General features: G+C 40.4%; 1 protein-coding gene across 2 annotated transcripts; it reads left to right on the forward strand.

Annotated features, from left to right (window-relative positions):
• Nucleotides 1–5,034: 5,034 nt before the first annotated feature.
• On the forward strand, nt 5,035–20,875 carry LOC111272908 (NADP-dependent malic enzyme). Of its 2 annotated transcripts, none has more exons than XM_022854568.2 (7): nt 5,035–5,250; nt 17,445–17,603; nt 17,988–18,146; nt 18,363–18,978; nt 19,140–19,405; nt 19,678–19,848; nt 20,223–20,875. In XM_022854568.2, exons 1-7 carry the CDS (start codon nt 5,149–5,151, stop codon nt 20,445–20,447), a joined length of 1,698 nt encoding a protein of 565 aa, XP_022710303.1. In that variant the 5' UTR covers nt 5,035–5,148; the 3' UTR covers nt 20,448–20,875. The 2 variants fall into 2 exon arrangements, with proteins under 2 accessions (XP_022710303.1, XP_022710305.1); XM_022854570.2 differs by lacking the exon at nt 5,035–5,250 and adding an exon at nt 6,829–6,979.
• Nucleotides 20,876–22,007: the final 1,132 nt, after the last annotated feature.

A 22,007-nucleotide genomic window follows, 5' to 3' on the forward strand; every position in this document is an offset into this window, starting at 1 on the left:
AAGAAACCCAATGTACCCCTAAAAGTATAAGGACAGAACACATTCTACGTTATTGTTTGTGAAAAGAATCATCGGTTTTAAGCACGGCCCCCCTTCTTACAAGGTACCACCCGCAAGATAGTAGGAAATAATAGGCATCGAACGTTGTGTTGTCAGAAAATTTTCGAGGCACAGAGGAGTGAGTGTATTGGTACAAGCAAAGCTTGAGGACTGAAGCGGTGCGTGACACGTCACACGTGAAATGACGTCTGACTGTTAAGCGGACGCCCCTAGGGCCTGGACGTAGAATGCTCGTCAGTCTACATTTCAAGATGTTGCTATTACCGCTAATAAAGTTCCGCATGTTGTTGTTGTTGCTGCTCCTCCTCCTCCTCCTCCTGCAAGCAAACAACAACACTGCAGAAGAGACATGGAACCTCAACGTAACGCAACGCGCGAAACCGGATGTCACGTGACTCAAACTTGATGTGTGAAGGGAGAAAAATTGGTCTGCCATTCGTTGTTTGTAGCGGTTCAACCAGGCTGATCTTGTGATCACATATATTATTATGCTGATAAGTAACCACACGAACAGCATACCCCTCCCCCCAATGACCCCTTATCGTAGGAGTTCTAATAGCTGTAGCAAGTGGCTGCCAAAAAGCTGTTCACTTGGTCTTTGAGAACTGTAGAAATACGCTGTCCAAATGCTGGATTGGCACCGACTGCAGCGAAAGAAAACCTTAAGAATTAACAACAACAAGGGTAAAGTCCATGTCGGTAGCAAAAACTGTGGAAGGCACAAGAAAATTAACTTGATAGTGACTGACCAGCTTCTAATACGGGATTTTAGCTGCTTTTCAAATAGGCTCTATCCACGCAATGGCTGGTTTTATCTTGTCAAGTTGGTATGAACACAGAGGGTAAAATGTGCAATCAGAACGAGGTTCGATGGATCCGGGGGCGACCTATAATTGTGAAAACCGGAGAAGCTAAGTGAGATTCTTTTGAAAAAGAAAGAACAAAACCTAGCGGAAATTCCTAATAGTTTTTTGTTTATCTAGAAACTACGCGATCGAAATTACAGGATTAAGTTTAACTTAAATTGATCCGAATCCGCAAGCATCTATATCTACGGAATATGTGTACTAATTAAACAGAATACTTCTACATATTAGACGTTTGTTTGCTACGATACGAAGCTGTGTTTTTCTACTACAAGGTATTGTCTCGTGTTTTTTACAACGATTATTATACACGTACTAAAAATACAATAGATCTGATGCCATCGATTATATCATCTGGATGCATCTGATACATCTTACTGGATTTTGTCTCTAAAGACAGAATCAAAAACATCTTCATATAGTGGTCAAGCACCATTCATGAGTTGGTTCGCATAAAGAACCAGGTTTCTATTTTAAGAGGGACGGGTTGTATTGATATCAGATATATGTAAACCTTCTTATCTGACCTATATCGCTAACACAGACAACGACAATATTTAAAAAGATCATGTGTTCAATAGGTTTCCGAGATGAGACGAAGGTCAAAAGTTCTATACCATACTTAAGAATAATATTAAGTGATTCGGATAATAGTATTAGTCGTACTTGATATTCTCTAGTTAACATATTTTTACGTAGGTAATAATTATTCTGTAAGGACATGACGGAATATTAATATTTATCCGCTGACAAGTATGTATGCCTGGTCTTGGCTATTGTTGATTCATTAATTATATCGAGTAGAACATAAAAACAACCGGTAATCCTCGAGTGTTTCTGTTACCAGCGTAGCTTATAGAATCGACCTATTCGCTTGTAAATCAGATTAATTTGTTTATGTGCGTCACCCTACCAGGTAATTATTACTATTACGCCATTTATATTCGTGTCGCATAGCTATGAACAATATCAGTTGACTTTATCAAGCCGTGCAGACACACAATGTCTACATAAAAAGGTATGCTTTTACTTGAAAGTCATAATTCAGTTCTGACTACTTGTTCTAGCAATTGCGATTCAGCGACCGTTAGCTGTCTATGTGCACAACTAAGTTTGTCAGTAGGGCCCCCAGGAATTGGATCAAAAATAGACCCCCGTTATCTGAACTTGCGGGCCAGAGTTGCCACACTTGCTATTAATAGACAAATCGAACGGATACAAGTTGCGGGTAGCCTTTCGTCCTTGGCAGAGTTTTTGATGAGAGAACAAGCCAACAAGGGAAGGGCAATGGACAAATAATAACCAGTGGGTTGGATTTGCCGCCTTCAATAAATGGGGTGTTTTAATAACTTATTGGTATCGTCACAGTAAAATTGTTTTACAATCTATTAGGTTTTAAAAGTTCCAACAAATCGATCACTTGCCACCATCTGCTTTGCCCATCGATTGAATGGTCAGGCATGGGGGCATCTGCCTGACCATCCATTAAATGCAGTTAGCTGTACTGGGAACGTCTATTGACGTGAGAGACACCTTACCCCCCCTCCCCCCAGGTGTTTACATCATAGATCACCAGTGATAATCGGGGCATTACATTAGCCCAGTGACGCCGCACAAGCGATGCCGAATCGAAAAACACCAAATCAATCCCCACTGACGTAGCTGCCCCGCAAAGCGATCCTTAAGCTAATGCACATAAATGTCGATTTAAAAAAAAAAGTGGCTAACATTTAATTCTACGGTCTGTGCGAGAGTCTTGCCGTGCTTGGTAGTGTCCATCGGTTCCACCAATTCATAGACACGTGAACGATATTCTGCTTCATATGCAAAAGTATCACTTGAGACGCGAGAGCGCTTAGAACACTTTGCTAGTCCGTCCGTTAGTACAAAAAAGGCTAGTGATGCCAAGATGGTTGCCGTCACTTTGTCTTAAGTGAGACAAATTGTAACAACAGTATCAGCCGATATAGAGTGGAAAGAGCACGTATCTCACGCCACTCTCGCATGATACGGACCAGCAATCGTTGAACCGAAGAAATGTTTTTTTCATAGTATAGATCGTCAGTCTTAGCATCCTGAGTTGACTGCTGGGATGGGTTTAGTTTATGAATTTGTTAGACAGGGCTGGGCAGATCAGTTGGCTTAATTGTTGCAGTTAGAGCGTGGTCTGAAATTTTGTGAATCTGTTTTGTGTCAGCAAACGTCCGCGAATCTTTCAAACGGTGAAAAGTGCTTAATTATAAGAACTTCGTTGAACGTTACGGCACTGTTTCATGATGAAAGAACAATGACGGTTTTCAATAAGACACTTTAAATTTGATCGATTATTACGTCTTCTCTCAGTGAATAATTTGCTTGAAGTTTATGTCGGTTATTATTTTTCAAGTGGCTTATTGGTTTAGATCATTTTTTCTATCACTGATTTACTAGCTATGTTTTGCAGGTAATGTAAATTAGAGGAAAAATGTAACACAACTCTGGGAAGCTTCTACGGAACTATATAGTTGTTCGTGGTGTTTTATAGCGAACTTGTTGGATAGATTATATTAAGCTAGTGAAAACCTTGTCGGCTTTTTTTCTCTCCGAAATATCTGTTGACTGGAACCTACTTAGAAGTTTAATATTGCTATTCAATATATATATGTATATATATTTTTTTAAAAAAAACCGCGTAAGCTGATATATTGTTACGTTCCTCGGCTGGCTGGAAATTTCATTTTTGCGAGTATACACGAACTATTACCTCGGACATAATGTACAATAAATTTCTTAAAAAGTTGGATTTAATAAAAAGTAACACGACGTGTATGTCTCACCAAAAAAATGTCAGCATCGTCGTAACATTACGGTTATATTTGGAATCCACCGCGTTCCTGTCGCACCAAGATGTGCGGGAAAACCTCAGGGTTCGTTTCTGTCACCTAACGTAAACCACTTCTGTTTGCCTCTTGGTGCACGATTCAACGGTTTTCGTTTATCATATATGGAAATGCTTTTGTGCGTTCTGCCTTCCATCCCCTTTTTTACTTGTATGGACTGCGTTGATGCATCGTCTACGTCAGTACGACACACTTTTTGAATACTGTTCAGCTGATTGGCTTTGCCGACTTATCGCACCCTTTGTTTATCTACTCATTGAGATTGTGTATGTTTTGCTTTACCTCAGGACCATATTGCAGCGAACCGACTACTCTAGGCTACGGTAGTAGAACGGAAGATTGTGTACTCTGCTGACGAGTGGCCCTTGCCCCGGCAGCGCTTTGCTTTTATGTCGACAGCCGCTATTTATTGGTAGGCCGCTGTTGTGAATTTTTCTAGAGCTAAAGTCTAATGAAAGAAAAATTACGATGGTTAGCAAAGTGGTGCTATTACAGCCTGTCATACAGGGGCAGGGGCAGTTATGAAAACCTCGCTTTTATAACGATCTATTTAGTTATGGTCAAGCGCTTAAATTTAGATGGCCAGTATTTAACCATTATATATATGTTCAAATAGAAAATCATAGGCAGCTACAGAGTAATCGAATATTAGAGATTAACATTGAGTATTTTATTCAACTTTCCAACTCATTATTGTGTTACCCAACAATTTCAGTGTTGTTTTATATAGAAATTCAAGTTATTACTTCTATTGTTGATGATACGCTATCGAGTTTGTGCAGAAAGTTGCTTCCCAAGTTAATACATCAATACTAAGTAAATTAACAACTTGAGAGGAAAAAGGACTTTGTGTGGATCTCGGGGGCTTTTGCTGCGGTGCGGACGAGGGAAATTGTAATTGAGAAAATAATAATTTTCGCGTGTTCCCTTCTCGTAGACCTTACGCCTTCGAATAGCAATGTCAACTATGAGCACTAGCAGCAGGTATATCAGCAGGTGAACATCAGAATCTAAAAATCTTGAAACATGGAAGTTAAGCGGGGCCTTGTTTGTCTTTTACGACGTAGCTAAGCGAAAAAGAACAACAGACCAATCCTTACAGCTTTCCATAGCTGGCTAACCAACCTCAAATTTGCGCTAATCTGTGATACAACGTTTCTGTTTTGTCCCATCGACATGATCAGCGTACCCACACGGGCGCTTTCGTGTCGCCCGTATACGGTTCAATATATGTGGTGAATTCTTGCGTGTCAGACTGTGTACGTGCTTCAAGACGAGTGACATTTTTGCTACAGTCTTTATTGGTGTAATTAATAATTCAATATTAATTGCGCGTCGGTGCAATGGCGGGCAGTTCCAGCGACGTCATGGTTTTCCTTACTCAGAACGGCGTGGACGTCGGCGCTGCAGCGCGTTCTATCAAACTGACGACGACGGATACGGAGGTACGTTTAATGGCGGAACCTTGAAAATGCGAACAAAATCAAGATAATCAGTTCGGACAAGCAGTGTAAACGAATTGATCGAAGTGGAAATGATAACAATAAGTGGTCATGGATCATCCTGCAAACATTTGAGGAGAGGTTTTATAGTAGAATTAAATCGATAACAAAACGAAGTGAGTTTAGGTTTCGTAAAACCGTTCAAGCGACTACCGTATTAGTTCGACAGAGATGTAGACTTTCAAAAAAAATCATTGGAATGTAATTGGAACAGGAGATTACAGTACTTCCGTTGTGCTTAGCTGCAATGGGCAAGCTAGGCATCTTAAAAAATTATCCGGATCTATATGATGAAAACTAATTGAGGCCACCCTTCCTTGTAGAACCCAAAATTATGCTTTGCAACCCAGTGAGACGTCCCCAAAATAGTTTTATACAGTGGGCAAAGCTATTGATCGACGCAGGTCGTTTTTGGTATACATTTAATCCTCTGTCAGTTGGATGCTTAAACACAACTTAATAATCCGCCTAGAATTTACTAGCTTAGCTCAGAAAATCTGCCTGATATTAGGTCTAAGCCATTCGTTTATTTTATCACTGTACGATAGAGCTCGGGAATCTCTACGTAGGCAAATATCTCATATATAAGTGGTTTACATATGTTTGCCTATGTTTACACGTGTGTAATGTTTTATATATTCGGTACAGATGCAGATCGTTACTTCTCGAGCGAAAGCCCAGTTTTGAGAATATATATAATTGATGGAAATGGGGACCAAGCACCCTAGTAGTGCGTGTAATTTATTTAACATTTAATGTACAATGAATCGGGCTTCCGTCGCATGAGCGAATGGCACGCACGTGCATTGTAGACAAAACTTTGTTATTTTATACATATTTAACTCGGATTAGTATATAAGAGGAGCCCTTGTATATAAAAATATCTATGCGCGAAATCCGCAACGGCATACCCGATGCCAGAAAAAAAGCTCTAGAAAACACGTCGTTGTCCACTGAATTTTTCATAAATTATTTATGGTGTGGATTTTCCTGGGCCCAGACACATTTGGCTATACTTTGGATTTCTTGTGCAAACCTTTAGCCTGACTTTTGTCTTTCAACAGTTCCCAGAATTATTCGTTCTGAATCGCCAGTTTGTCCCGAACGAACTCCATAACAGATGATCGCGTGTCTCTAACAGCTGCAATAACGTCGTCCCACGGACACAGCGATTTGGTGTAGGCCATTAAACGTTACGGTGCGATCAGCCCTAGCTAACGTTCGCCGTGCGACGGTAGTGGTAGTGGGTACAGCTGACTACGGCATCGTGACGTCACTTTTCTGGAAACATCAGTTACTGGCCGTTTACGCAGTGACAAAAGGTTTATTTGCTCGGCGCCGTATTTATATGGAAGGGAGCTATAGGTTGGACGACTAATTTTTTGCAACTAAAGGTCTGTGTTAGATTCGCCTCTAGTCGTGATAGCTGTCGACCAAGAAAAGGAAGGGGTGCAGTGGAAGGAGATCGACTATAAGACGGTCCCGCTGTTGGATCTGACGCTGCGTCGATTTTCGGCGGGGGAAACTATGAAAAGTTGGCTTGCTGCCTGTTTCTCGACAGTCAGAAATGACTGTTTGAACTAATCGTTAGATCGGCGCTTTGCAACGAACAGTTGATCAGTGATTGTGTGAGTTGGAGATATCGAAACGTTCCATTGAAAACAAGATGGAGGTTGGTTACTAATAATGGAAGCAATGCAGTTGCGATTCGGCGTTCTGTTTGTAATTACTCAAAAGTACATCATCAGGTTTAACTAATCATGTAGGGCTTTTATGCAGAATCCGGGCCACATTGGATGGTGGGGGCGACGCAGCTTGGGATTAACATGGATCTATACTAATCATTCGCTGAGCTTTATCCTGTGGCAGTGATGGATACGACCATTGAAGTAGCTTATTAGACCGGTACTCGCTGCGAATTCATAGCGAACATGAGCCTCCTCAAGTGCGGCTCTTTGCGTGGAGATTTAATTTGTCTATTTGGGAGCACCAAATAAATTCAGCGGGTGAGCAGCAGATTTACTTTCCTCCGAATACCGAAGTATCACCTTCTAGCGGAAACCTATGAAAGTTTGAAAGTCAGACGCACTGTGCTCGTACACATCAAAGAAAGCCTGATAAACCAATAGCGATTGTTTTAAAGTTCTAAAGCTGCGTTTCGTTTTCAAAATAGATCGAACTGCGTAAACAATTCTAGTTAATCCGCTTTTGAATTTAGTATTATAGATGTACTGTTACGTGCTGTTGCTCTAAAGTGGCTTCAACTGAGTCTCGGGTTCGCGGCGAAAGTAACTCTTAGTGATGACCCCCCCCCCCCCGTCCCCGTCCCCGTGGTTAAGGAGATAGTAGAACGCGGCATCAAAATTCTGGTTCAAGCTAAAAATAAACTTAGCATTGTCCTATACAAAATTAGCCGGAGGTTAGCTTGCTTTTTCAACGCTACCTAGCAGAATACATTCATTCACCTAACGAATTTCAGTTATACGTCTGCTGTGAATGGTTGAAACTGGTAGCGAATGTCTAAGGAATTGTAGTCATTAAATGGGTTTTCATCCGTTCAGTAGCGGGAACGGGCCCCAGTAGCAACGCACAGGCTTATCAGGGGTCTGTCTGATGTGCTTTCACTAGTGCTTACTAACATTATCCATAACAAAGTCCTTTTCTGAAACGAGAATTTGTGTACAGTCAACAATTTAACCGTAGAGTGAAAATTGTTTATTTGGCAAGTGATTATTCGGATAGGGTAGCGGTGTAGGAGTTGACCATATATGGACAGTAGGCAGCAGATGATTATGACGTGCTAACCCTCTCCGTTCGGTAAGTCACGAGATTCCCATTTCATTTTTCCTCATGATGGCCATGCGTCACTTTCGCAGTGTGTGTGGAAAGGAAGTTACTGAGATTTGCTCCTTCTGGCAAATCTAACAGGGATAAGGTTAGGGATTTTTTCCCTCGGTAGGGGGCCCATATGGTGTAATGCTACAGGGAAGCTCTAAGTTCCTGTTGCTGATAGCTATTGAGAGGATTCCGCGAAGGACTCGACCAACGGCTAAACTATTTTCTTGCGATCGCAACGTAGGCGCCAGCCAGATTTTGTGAAAAACCGGGCGTAGGCACCACTGGGCGTTTTTGTTGACGACAATATATGTATGTATATATATATATATATATATATATATAGTCCGAGTTTTGAAGTATTCTAATCCAAAGATGGGTGATTTATTCAAACCTACTATTTAGTATCACACTCTTGTGGTATGAAATTTTCTTGGCTGCAAACAAGTTGTTAGAGTAGTTTTTAATCAGAGATTAAGTCGAACAAAAATCAGATTGAAGTTTCAACTAGTTACAAGTTTATATATACGCCAGCATGTACAAAACTAGACATTCGGCCAATGCAGTATCTATTTAATAGGGTAATAGGATTGAGTAGACGAAAATCCTGAAATATTAGCGATAGTGCAGACATTGCACGTTCGCGATGGTGCAACTGTATCGGTTAATGCACGTGGCACGTCAGATATGTTGCAAGTTATCGAGTAACACGCAAAATGGACTTTTTGTGCTCGTTTTGATTTGTTATTAAGTAGAAATATGTGCTGGCTATCAGCGCGCTATTGATTTCTTACTAATGTTATAGCAGCTCAAACAAGTACAGGTTAAATTTTCATCGTGTGAGTCGTTTGACAAAGACAATGACCTGGATCTGCAAAAGACCCGAATATTTATTCAACCCAGTTAGCCTGTTACTACACTTATTCGATTAGATTCCTCCCCTCCCAATCGCATACACAAAGCGCCTTGACTTATGTCAACGATCGGGACATTTAGATCTTACTGCCCAGTGGTTCAGTTGTTACTGATGCAGTGCGACCATCAATGACCCATACGTCCTTGGCAGTGAGGGCTCGCGCAGTAACCACCGTCAACTTCAGCCTTCGGTTACGTCGGGGTCGCGTCAATAGCAACGGCGGTGATCGAAATATACGCAGCCGCTAACGCTCGCTGTTCAGCAATTCCGCCACTTGGCTGCTGGGTAAAGGCGGGTAAGGCGTGAATCCGCCACCAGCCACTGGTAAATAAGCGATACCGATTTAACACGCGTTGATAGCAAACGGGCCATTTGGTGCGTCTTAGCTACTTTCTACGGAAGAAGTTGGCTTTGGTAACCGTGGGCTCTCCCACTCGACCGTTGGTGGATACCACGCTAGTAGTCTTACATATATTCACAGAACACTCTGTCAGCCAGTTAAGTGGGAAATAGATCGAATCATTCAGACGGTGCAGTCGAATCAGATCAACCAAACAACAGACTGCAAGTCACAACTACGCGGACTGAATACGAACGCGTAGCACGAGACGCGCCGGCAACATAAATGAAACAACGTCGAAACGTCAGTTCTTAACGATAAAATCCTCCCATACCGTATCGAAGGGAAGTCATAATAATACATTGCGATAAGTGTTTAAGGAAGACAGTGCTCCTGCAATTTGTTGAAATTGCTGTCGAAGTGGACGACATCCTTGCCAAAATGGTAAGATTCGATTTCGCCGCTCATACTGCTATTCAGCTGATTATTGCTACAAATACTACCACTTTTGTTGCTACGATTGGACACCTCATACAGAGATGGTGGCAAGATGGCCAAGTCATCATACGAATTGCTAGCTAGGACAGCTAAATGGCTAGAATAGTCTGCGATTTTCGGAGGTCTGCGAGTAGTATCCTGATCAGCAGGTGCTAGCCAGTCTGGCCTTTGGTTGACCGCCGCCCGCCGGACATATATCTGAGGTTAGCTATCGTAATTATGGTTTGGCTGTAGAGTTTCATATCAGTCAATTGTGTAGATGCGGATGTGCCACTCCTAAAGGAACACAGCAAATGGCGAAGGATTCAGCGGCTGACCTAAAAAATACAAAGTGAAATGCCTTTTTATTAAAAGGCATTTCACTTTGTATTTTTTAGGGCAAACACATTGTTGAATTTTAATTAAAAGTTAATGTCTACTATGATGCACCCTGTTGACTTCTGGCCTCAAATCATAATCAAGAGCAGTGTGGTTATGTAAGACAGGGCTCAAAAGTTTAACTAAGATCAGGCAATAAAATTCGTTGATCGATCTCCTGACTTGCGATATCAAACCTCACTAACGGTGCAGTAGCAACGTGTTTGTTCACTAATATGAAGAACGTAGAGGTGGTTTAATCTGGATGTAAACCCATCCTGACCTACCAGCAACAATCCAAGAAATAGAAAACACCATTTCTGACGAGTCCTCAGGGAAATTCTGCACAGCCGCATCGGAGCCTGCATTAAAAGTCGACTAGAGAAAAAAGAATGATGACTGCGAATTTCAGTAAAACGCACTATCACTGGATAAAATTAGATCAGGCGGTATAACTTAGATCCAGGCTATAAAACTCGTTGATCGAGGATGAATGCCAGCAACTAGTAGTCACGCTAAATTAATCTGTTTGTATTCTTACGATAACATCTCTCAAAAAGGTACACCACCCTAGATAGTATATACTTAAGACAGTGATTTTGTCGTAGTTGCGGTGAGCTTTGTCAAACAAGGTTTCTCTGCCGATTATGGTTTCTTGCTTGTGTTTCTGTATTGGTTAGCCCCAATATTGTTTTCTACCAAGGGCCATCTCTAAAAAAAAAGCATGCTTTTCGAACAGTGCTCATTCAAACTGAGCACAGGATGTCAAAATAGGCAAACGGTTTAGATGAGCGGTAATATATGTCATGTGTGCTTTATTATTTAAAAAAACTTCACGCGTGACGAGTGACTTTTGCTGCGCGCTTCTAATGCTGCATCTCTCATCCAAACAATTCCCTGTTCTATTTCGTGACTGTGAATGTATGCCCAGAGTAATAGTTTCCTAATTGGTACTCTGGTGGTCCTTTCAATTAATTGCGTGTCAGAACAAATAACGTGCAGCGTTTTACGCGATACTCACGTATATCAGCTAAGACCCAAAAATCAACATCTCGTTCAATAGCTCACTGTGGTTGTTACTTATATTAATAATTGACCAGGATGATTTGACAAGAAAACTAATCCTATTACCCCTATGATCAAAGCTGTATGTCTTATAGAAGCTAGATGTATCTTCATCCCGGTGTAGGCCGAACGACTTTTATAAGAGCAGTTCTAAGGAAACAAGCTTTTTTGTCGACCACTTGTGGGGGCATGTTCATTGGGCCAAGTTTTCTTCCTTCAACTTCGCTCGCACGTAATGATAACTTTTAACATAGAATATGTCCTTGCTGTGTTTGAAACTCCTTCGGAAGTACATCTGAAAACAAAAAAAGGTAGCACTTACCAAAACAAAACCTCGTTCAGAGAAATCTTCTTCATGACAAACTACCTGTCGCCACAGCGAGGTACTGGGGGAATTCCGGGCTGTCGTGTGGTGACAGTATAGGTATTCCTATAGAAAAAAAGAGGTGAACATATAATTGTAGTCATAGACTAACAAAAGATACTTAGATGTAAACTGATAATTTATTGATCAAAGTACTTCCATTCGATATAGGAAAATGTGAAACAACGAGGTTTCGTTGTTTCGTTATCTCGTTACAAAGCTATTTAGTAGCTTCAGGCACGAAAATCGAAAGCGGAAAGGAACCGCTGTGTGCTCTTTGTATATTTTGCGCATCTTTAACCGCGGTAACTTTTTTAACATAGTCCTAAATTGGCTTTACTACAATAGCTTTTTATAAATTACCTGCATTAATAGTCCTATGTGATCCGTTGTCAACGTACACTGCTACACACAGTTTTGCTTTACGAACTGACTCCGATCTGCAGTAAATAATACAAAGTTACAGCTAACGAACTTATATGAGGTAATTAACTTACCGAAGCGATTTAAATGGATATTGCAGAAAATGTTTGAAAATGTCGTGTTGCCTCTCCAGCTGATGCAAACTAGTCATTTCAAATTAGCGATCTGCAATAGCTGCAAAGAAAACAGTGAAACAAATTTTTGTTTTCTTTTTTTGTACGTAGTGTTCGAGAACTTGAGGTCTCATATAATAAAAAAAAAACTAACGCTTACTCTGCTATTAAAACAAAAAGATACTTAATTTTTTTCCGTTTTATTTATTGTTGCTGTTTTTGTTGGCTTTGTGGCAATTGTGAAACAATAGTAAACGGCGTATCGAAGAAGAAAATTTAAGTCACCTAGGTAATGTATTCGATTGTTATATTCAGAGGTAATTTATTGCTATCACCAACAGCTAGCCATAACTAGCCACAGTCTGACAATCCGATCTGGTTTGGTAGCGGCCACCGCGAGCTGTTGGCCTTCCCGGCTGAGTTTTATTGTACTACTGCGATGTTTTTCTCCGCCGCAGGTTGCTGAATTAAATTTTATCGTTTGTCGGCGGCCATCGCTCCCTGCCCTTACCATTTCGTTTGACTCCCCGATAACTAGAACTATATCTAATAATCACCGTGTTGATGGGGTATAATGAAAATAAAAATAGCTTTTAGGTGCTGCTTGCTTACGGTTTTCATCATATTTTGCGGCAGCACTCGCGTCACTGCTGTGGTCATCGCAAACCGTGACGAGCCACTATATGATGGCTATGAATCGCACGCAACGAAGCAGTCAAGAGGTGTCTGTAACTAGGAAGGACAAGCATGCTGCCGCGAAAATAAAAAAACCTAAATAAGAAAAAAAATAATTAAAACCGTAACACGTGTGAAACCAAAACTACGCAACGAGTAGAACTTTATGATTGTGATGTTTGTGTCCCTTCAGGTTGTTCCTTGGGATATTTTTAGGGTTTTTTTTTTTTTTTTTTTTTAGAAATTGGGAGAAACAGGGGAGAAGCAAGATAGAAGTGATTAAAGTCTTTTGCGGTTTCTACTTCTGGGGGGAAATCAGGGAATCGTGGTAACTTTGTTGCAGCATTACAGTCAGCTGTGCTGCACGCCGAAATGATGAAGGCACTAATGTGTTATCACAAATGAAAACGGTCGTTGAAGTGGGGAAGGGGGGTAGATGGTAAAAAAATACTCAAAAATTAAACGAGCATTTTAACAATCAAAGGCTAATTCCTGACACATCATTGATGACTACTTACATTTTTAGACTACTCATATATATATATATATATATATATATATATATATATATATATAAGCTCTCTTTTTTACAGATCATATATATTTTAATCAGTGTCTCTCAAAAAAAAATCATAGAGACCCTATTCAATTTTTGTGTTTCTCTTTAATTATAATATTTTTATATATATATATATATATATATATATATATATATATATATATATATATATAGATGCACATACGGTAAGTTATAAAACTTATAGCTACAATGCCTACGACTGATATTCTAAGCACGACACTATTTGGCTACTGGAATCACCTTAATAGTTTGTTAAACAATTGTTACAGTTATTTAGCGACCAATATTAATTGTTTATTATATCTGTACTCTGTTGTATATACAACTTTAATGTCGTGGAATCGCGACAAATGACGATGTTTGAAATGCTGCTTAACTATTATATACTTAATATTATTATCACTATTATTTATCGTTTATTGGCTTACAGTTGGCGCTGTTGTTTGCCGAGCATTTTCGGGTTGTTGTTACTCAATCGATAACTGTGCTGTACATAAATATTATTAAGCCTCTCATATGGAAGTCATTTTACTGAAAAACGGTCGGAGGAAGGGCAAATGCAATCATTTGTGAAGCATCATGGCGTTGAAGTGTGACGCGAAAATTCGACAAAAGCTATCCTTATTGCAGCATTTCGGTATAGGAAATACTGTTTTTTTTTTTATATCCCTCTAACTTCGATATTTAACAGGTAAATGAAAACTAAATGGGTGCATTGCTGTTATGGCCGTCATTAGATCTATCGATCATCGGGCGATCCGGGCTCATTGGAATTGTATAAATACGGACAGCCGTGACAATCAACCCTGCCGTATTTTCGTGTTTCTAAACCAGACGCATGTCTTGATTGGCATATCGGTTATTTTGTCATTGTGTATTGGTTGGAAATCCGGGTTGTGTAAATAAATCTCGCTTGTTTGTTTGTGTTAAGCGGACACAAACATTTACTTAGTGGCCTTCATATATGTATTTTTTGAAGCCTACCGTCTATACAGAAACCTTGGATTTACGAAATAGGAAATTCGAACGTCATTTGATGTTCACTTATTTCCTCCCCAAAGACTATGCTAGCTTTTTTTTTATGACAAAATTACTTCATGTATATTTTTGCCGAGCGAATGATCTGCCTGAATTCCCGAAAGTCCATTTTGCTTACCTCGTCCACCGTGCATGGTCTGATTCATACTGTATTACAATACTTGACCTCCATCGCAAAGGTTAATTAGGCGTTGATCAACTAACTTCCAAGGCGCTGAAGGTTAGATCATCATTGTTTTACCCCAAACTATTTCGAGACCAGCCATTGTTGGACCGAAGTATATCATCCAGCCTACTGTCACTCCTACGAAGACGAGTGAATCCGAACCCTACGATACGCTACAAAGCAATAGAGTCGTTCTGTGTATATATATATATATATAAATCGAAATTGTCCTATACACTATAAGCATAACGATGTATCTGGGCGACGCGGTGCCCTTGATGCAGCTGCTTTTGGCTACCTATAAAAGACATTTGTCTGAAGCCTTGAAGTGCACTCCATCCACCGTTTAGTCGATTAAATATTTACTCGATCTCGTTACATAGCACGATGGGACACGCTTTCAGTAGATGACAGAGGGGAAAGGATTCCAAGAGGAGGCACTTGGAGAATTGTTTTAAGCCGTCGATGCCACCAGACTCGTCTCTTAATACAGAACGTGACGTCTTTATTTGAGAGTGCTGTGATATATAGGGTGCATGGTTTCCGCCATCATCTCGTGCTCGTATGCACCGTTTACATTCTTATTTTTTTAACGAACTCGTACGCACATGACCCTATTATTTATTGACAGAACGATTCTTCATCATGATTTGAGAATATTGAAAAAAAATGGGATGTCATCACTCTTCGAAAGTGCGAGACGAGCATCAGGTGACAGCGCTTGAGCATCTGACTGTCAAAGAGATTCAGGATATCAGTGAAAAGATCGAACTGCCCTTCGTGTCGCAGCTTAGCGATAGAAACGAGTTTCTCATTGGAGACCCTATAAATATTACGATGGCTTTCCGGCAATTTCGCTCTTTCAAGGTGATCTAAAATTGGCTTATCGATTGCTGTCTCGAGTAGATGATTGCACGTTTTCTTAACCAACAAACGTCACCGGCGGACGTTAACTAAAAAATGATTGACTTCATGAAGAAGTTCGTGAAGACGCTTTTTGAAAACAAGGACGTTATAGCTGTGCTTAATAACCGACAGATGCGGTTACGGCCGGACTTCCTTTTCTCCCACCAGATCGATAAGGGGCAGGATAAAAACTGTCTACAATAGTGCTGACTAGGATGTATATATGTAATAGAGGAACTGCTATTGCCACCTTAGACAGTATCTGTACCATTCTCAGCCTATCTCTTGAATCGTGAAGGTCACATGTTACCGTAATGTTTAATTCAAATCGATTTGTTGCCTGTGACCGAGCTGTTGTAGCTTGTGTCGGTTCGTAAAGTGACGTACGGGTCACAATGAAAAACAAACCAAAAGACGATTTGACGTGTTTAAAGAACGTAAGAGAGGGTGAAATAATTGTACACTAGTTTAGGCTTGTTACTTCATTAAGCAACGGTGGACTTTTATGAGGGACATAACCTTTATTGTATATATGTCGATATCTATTCGCTTTCAGCGACGACTAAGTCGAGCAACGGGAGGACCGTATTGCGGGTCATTCGTCTACCCTTATTATAGCAGTGTGATATGTGTCTGAATAGGCTTTTAAGATGCAGGACATTACAAATCTACTAATGTGAAGATTCCACAAGATCGTTTCTATGAATATGTTTGCAATACGAGTAGTGTGACATTTGCCGCGCAGAGCGCTGAAGTTTTTCTATAAATCCAGTGGATAGTTAATGAGCCACGTTGAACAATTTTATGGTAACGTTGTACGCTAAAGTGGAACTACATGCATAGCATGGTTATGATTGCCAACTTAAGCACTCGGGTGTTTAGTGAAATTGAGTATTAAGGAATATTAAGGCAGTATCATACGGTTTTACGAACTATTATTAGTGGCGATTATTAATTCACTCTAATTAAAGTGGACATTAATTTATTAAATATCCGTCTATCAAGACGTGAGTAAAATGTGCAGTTCACAAGTACGTTGCGTTGCGTTGGATTATTGCATTAGACAATATAAAGGGAGCATTTTTGCTTTTCGGTGAGCAGCGAAAGTCTTCCAAACAAAGGACAGGTAGTTAAAGCCGTCATTTGTCGTTTTCTATAAGAAAATATTTACTTTTTTTGTTGTCACGAAAGCAGTTTTAAAGTCATAACCGTAAAAACTTTTTGTGGTTATTGCGAGCTATTACATTAAACTTGTAATCAAAGTTGATAAAATTTGTCAATAGTTTCAGTTTGTGTGTCGGAGGCTACAACTGAGGACTGCCGTTTTAAGGTCGAGCATTCCTTCATATTTGTGCCATGCGTTTCAGTTCATTGAAGGTGCTGTTTTTTCATATTTCTAGTTTACTGCAGGACTGAAGGTAATGATTGAGTGGTAGACTCCTAAATTTTATGTTGCCAATCGAGAAAAACACAGGCGATTGATACGACGTGGGGGGCAGGATTTCCTGATTGGAATGCTGGCAGACGCTGGTGCATTCAAGTGTGCAACGAGCAAAGTTGAAGTTAATAATCGAGAGAGCAATGAAAATGAAGTATAACACAATGCTCGTAACAGCCTTCTACATTACAGTTATACCTAATTTCTTAAACAAAGTTAGCTTTGTTATATATATATATATATATATATATATATATATATGCCGTTGATTTAAACAGGAAAACAGGATGATATAGAACCGAATTCTGCCGGCAACATTTAGTTCGGCTCTCCCTCCTTTAATAAGCTTAGGTTGGCTATGCCGACATGCTCAATTAATCCCAATGTCTATTTTTTTTTTTGATGTTTCATTTTATTTTCCAGGGCCTTTCCTTCTCCTCGAGAGACCGTGATTCTATGTCGGTTCGAGGCCTTCTGCCGCCAGCGATCCGCACACCCGAGCTTGAGATGAAATCCGTCCTTATGAATCTCAACCTCTATTCCTCGCCCCTCGCAAAATATTGCTATCTTCGCGAGCTGAGCGTAAGTTATCAATACGTGGAAATCTCATGGTATCATTTAGAACAAGAACAATCAAACTTTTACACAAATTCACTGTTGATGGTTGTGGGATCCTTTTACATTTGCCTAACTTGCGTGTGCATAATATTTAATTGCTTTTTCAAGAGCCGGAAAAGCACAAACATTTGAATATCGTGATTTTTGGAAGCTACGGGCTATTTCCTTAACACCGAAGTATTAGGAATAGTTTTCTCTAGCAGGAGAGTTTGTTTATACAGCTAGAGCCTATGCTGAACAGCTAGTTTTTACGTTAGTTTGTTTTATGAAACATATAGTTACCCTCGAGCGGGATTCAGTTATCATTCATTGTGTGCCACTGTCTTTCTGTCTGGAAATTAATTGCAGGATTATAATGAAAAGCTATTCTATCGCGTGATGAAGGAGCATACAGAAATGCTAATGCCGCTTGTGTATACACCTACCGTGGGCGATGCCTGTCTTAAGTATTCGCTCATCTTCCGCCGCCCGAAGGGACTTTTCATCTCTATCAAGGATAAAGGGAAGGTTCGTGCCATTACGCTTATACCGATACGAATAGCAGAACTGCGAGATAGGATTAAGACGGAAAACAAAATTAATAAATTTGCCTGGTTTTTCATCTTGAAAGCATTATTTCTACATATTTATTCAGAGGATAGTATTCAGTATATTCCCCGATAGCTTATAAAATATTCTGAATAAGGGATGCTTTCACAAAAATTATCTTGGTTTTGCTTGCAGGTGGCTGACGTATTAGCTAACTGGCCCGAAAAGGAGGTCGAAAGCATTGTTGTGACCGACGGTGAACGTATTCTCGGGCTCGGTGATCTTGGAGCGAACGGCATGGGCATTCCTGTCGGGAAGCTCGCTTTGTACACAGCTCTCGGAGGTATTCCGCCAGAGAAAACTTTACCCATCACTCTGGATGTCGGCACCAATAACGAGGCTAATCTCAACGATCCGCTCTACATTGGACTCAAGGAAAAGCGAGTTCGGGGAAAGATGTACGACGAGTTCGTTGAAGAGTTCATGCAGGCGGCTGTTAAACGCTTTGGTAAGACGTGCCTTATCCAATTTGAGGATTTTGGCAATGCTAACGCGTTCACGCTGCTAGCCAAATACAAGGACTCTTACTGTACCTTCAACGACGATATTCAGGGTACCGCGGCCGTGGCTGTGGCCGGTCTAATGGCCTCACTGCGTATCACTGGTCGCACACTTCAGGACAACACGATCCTGTTTCAGGGCGCTGGAGAAGCCGCACTTGGCATCGCCGATCTCCTTTGCCAAGCCATGGTCAAAGAAGGAATATCCGAAAAGGAAGCCGCAAGCAAGATCTGGATGCTTGATTCTAGAGGTAAAAAAAGGCAGTGTTGTGAAGAGTTTCCTGGAGAAGGATATTTTATAATAAATAGAGTTCACGTTGATCAAACAAACTTGCGCTTTTAGCAATTATAGAAGGAGTTGCTTTGATACCTTAACACTCGTTCTAATGTCCCGTTTATTCTGCTTCGTTAGGACTTCTGTGTTTCGAACGTCCTGACGAAATGAACGACCACAAAAAGAAGTATGCCAAGGAAGCGCCCCTCACTACAGACCTACATGAATTGGTGAAGCGGGTGAAGCCGACGATGTTGATCGGTGCCTCGGCCCAGACTAATGCGTTCAACGCCCAGATCCTCCAGAACATGCTCGAGTTCTCAAAGCGGCCAGTTATTTTTGCGCTGTCGAATCCCACAATTAAGGCCGAATGTACGGCCGAAGATGCGTTCACCCACACCAAGGTAGGTCTCTGTGCTGCCTCTAGCTGGAAACTATCTCGAGCTCTGTTTCAGACCAGCAACGTCAACGCATGGTTGTAAACGATTTTTAGCTTAACATCAATTAGTTACTGACACTAATTGATGGAATTTGAATGAACAGTAAAATATACGCAAAAAATAGTAATAGTAATTTGAATATAATACAATAGTCATGGTTAATCCGAGCTGAATCAATACGCATTCTGTATAGATGACCGAATTTGGTACCGACACCTCTGCCTCTTTCCCTACAGGGCAAGTGCGTATTCGCTTCCGGTTCTCCATTTCCTCCTGTTACGTATGAAGGCAAAACCTATTATCCAGGGCAAGGTAACAACGCCTATATTTTCCCCGGAATCGCCCTAGCCGTGAATGCGTGCAAGGTTACACGCATCGATGACGAAGTGTTTCTTATCACTGCCAAGGTAAAATTTCAGTCCATGAAGATCCGATGTGAATAAAAAGTAGTTTCTTGTAAAATAAACTAATTTTTACTAAGCTATTCTTCGCACAGTATGCACCCGTGAAACGCATGTGTGAAATGTGGGGCACAAAAGACACTTTATCATCACCAGCAGTGACTTCCTCGAACCGAATTTCAGCGGAAGCTTTTATTTAGGTCCGCACAAAAACTCCTTTGTACATGTGTATACAATATTTGTGTTACTATGCGCCATAAAGACACAATGTTAGTCTTTCACGATATAATAATGTATTTCTAATAATAATGTAATAATAATAATATAAATCTACCACTGGTTTATTATCTTCATTAGTCATTCGTTATTCTATTCCACAGACTGTTGCTGAGATGGTAAGTCAGGCTGATCTCGACGAAGGCCGCGTCTACCCTCCGCTATCGAAGATTCAGGAGGTATCATTCAATATTGCCGTGGAGTTAGCCAAGTACTTCTTTAAGACCGAGGTAGCCACAGTCTCTCCGCAGCCCAAGGACATCGAGGCTTTCATACGGAGTAAACAATACGACTTCACGTATCCAGGCATGGTCAAATTAAACAAGTAGCAGACGATCTAACTGCTATCAAATTGGTCAAGGGAAGGATAGCTATAAATGGAGGGTGAAAGTAAAAGTACACAAACGGAACGAAGGGGCTTAAGCGACATAAAAAATAACGAAATAATTTAATCGGTTAAGAGCGATGCCAAAGAACCTCGTCTAAGCATCCGGCCTTATATTAAAAATAAAATACTCTTAAATCGGTAGCACACATGGATAAAAACGAAGATATACACAAAATGCGTACAGATGCAGTGGCTCATAAGCAGCGCCCGCCCGCAATTAAGGACACAAACTCATGTGTTCCGTATAGTTCTGCTGCAGAAAACTTTACAAATAAATGAGTAATTATATTGCAATGTGTACAGCAGTCCAATAAGTGGAGTGCTTTTTGTATTTTTGATAGATGTAATTGGAAAAAAAAATAGGAAAAAGATACGAAGTACCAAACACACTTAAGCAGAGAATAAAATTCGGCATAATCTACTTTAAAGCGAGAAAAGATACTTATTACGAATATGACAAATAGTGGTGTTTTGACAACGGCATAAACCCATAATGGACCCAAAGAGTTGGAAAAGAGGCATCCCTATACGTTGTTACTGTATTGTGTGATAATAAGCCAGATCCTACGTACTTTCGATGGCTATGTCACTGGCTGATTGATAGATACCAGTCTACCTGTAAACCCATGGGCTGTCTACGAGTCATGAGCTCCCATTTTTAGTACTCCTCACATACTATTAAACTATGTATGAAGTACTGTTGTAATCATCTTTCGAATGAAGATACAACATCTAGCGACGAGACTTGAGTCAAATAGGAAAAGTGTGCAAGAAAACGAGGTTCGATATGTGATTGCACACAGATATGTATATATAAATATTATTAACTGTGACGAAAAAGAAGCTGAAAAGCTCAGTAAAGCCGAAGGGAACGAGGAAACAATTACGAGAAGGCAGCGGGCGAAAACCGATACGAAAGCAAGAAAAAATTTTAAAAATGTGCAGTAGGATGTGTGGTGATAGATAAAATACGTCGTCAAAATATGGCCGACTCGGTGAACACACGGCCCGAATCGAAAGAAGGACGGGGAAAACACGACAAAATCGTCATAAAATACCTAATAAAATGAAGTATCGTTTTGTCCTACTCATCCCATACCGAAAATCCCAAAACTCTCAAATCTCTCGCGGAATTGCGCGCCCTAAAAGCCTTACTTTATTGTTTAGTTAACTAGCTGCCCCAAGGCGGCAGTGCGTTTTCCCACAGTACAATTAATTTCCATTCACAAAGCGTTGTGTTTCGTCGTTAATAGGTGTTTAGAATATTTTTTCCCAAAAATTTTTCTATGAAGTTCCACCTTGAACCCACTACTGATTTTGATTCTAAATCGAAATGGCGACTAACAATACGTTTATCCCCTGAGCCAGCCGAGTGATGCAAAACCCTTGGTTCTGTGAAAATGGGTCCTGCCATGCAAGTCGCGGGGGCTCTATCTAATTTGGTATACTGAGAAGATACTTAGCCGTATTACTGGTTTTAGGCTATTTTATACTAAATAAA

The sequence above is a fragment of the Varroa jacobsoni genome, unplaced genomic scaffold (assembly GCF_002532875.2).
Source record: "Varroa jacobsoni isolate VJ856 unplaced genomic scaffold, vjacob_1.0 contig03810, whole genome shotgun sequence".
NCBI lineage: Eukaryota > Metazoa > Arthropoda > Arachnida > Mesostigmata > Varroidae > Varroa > Varroa jacobsoni.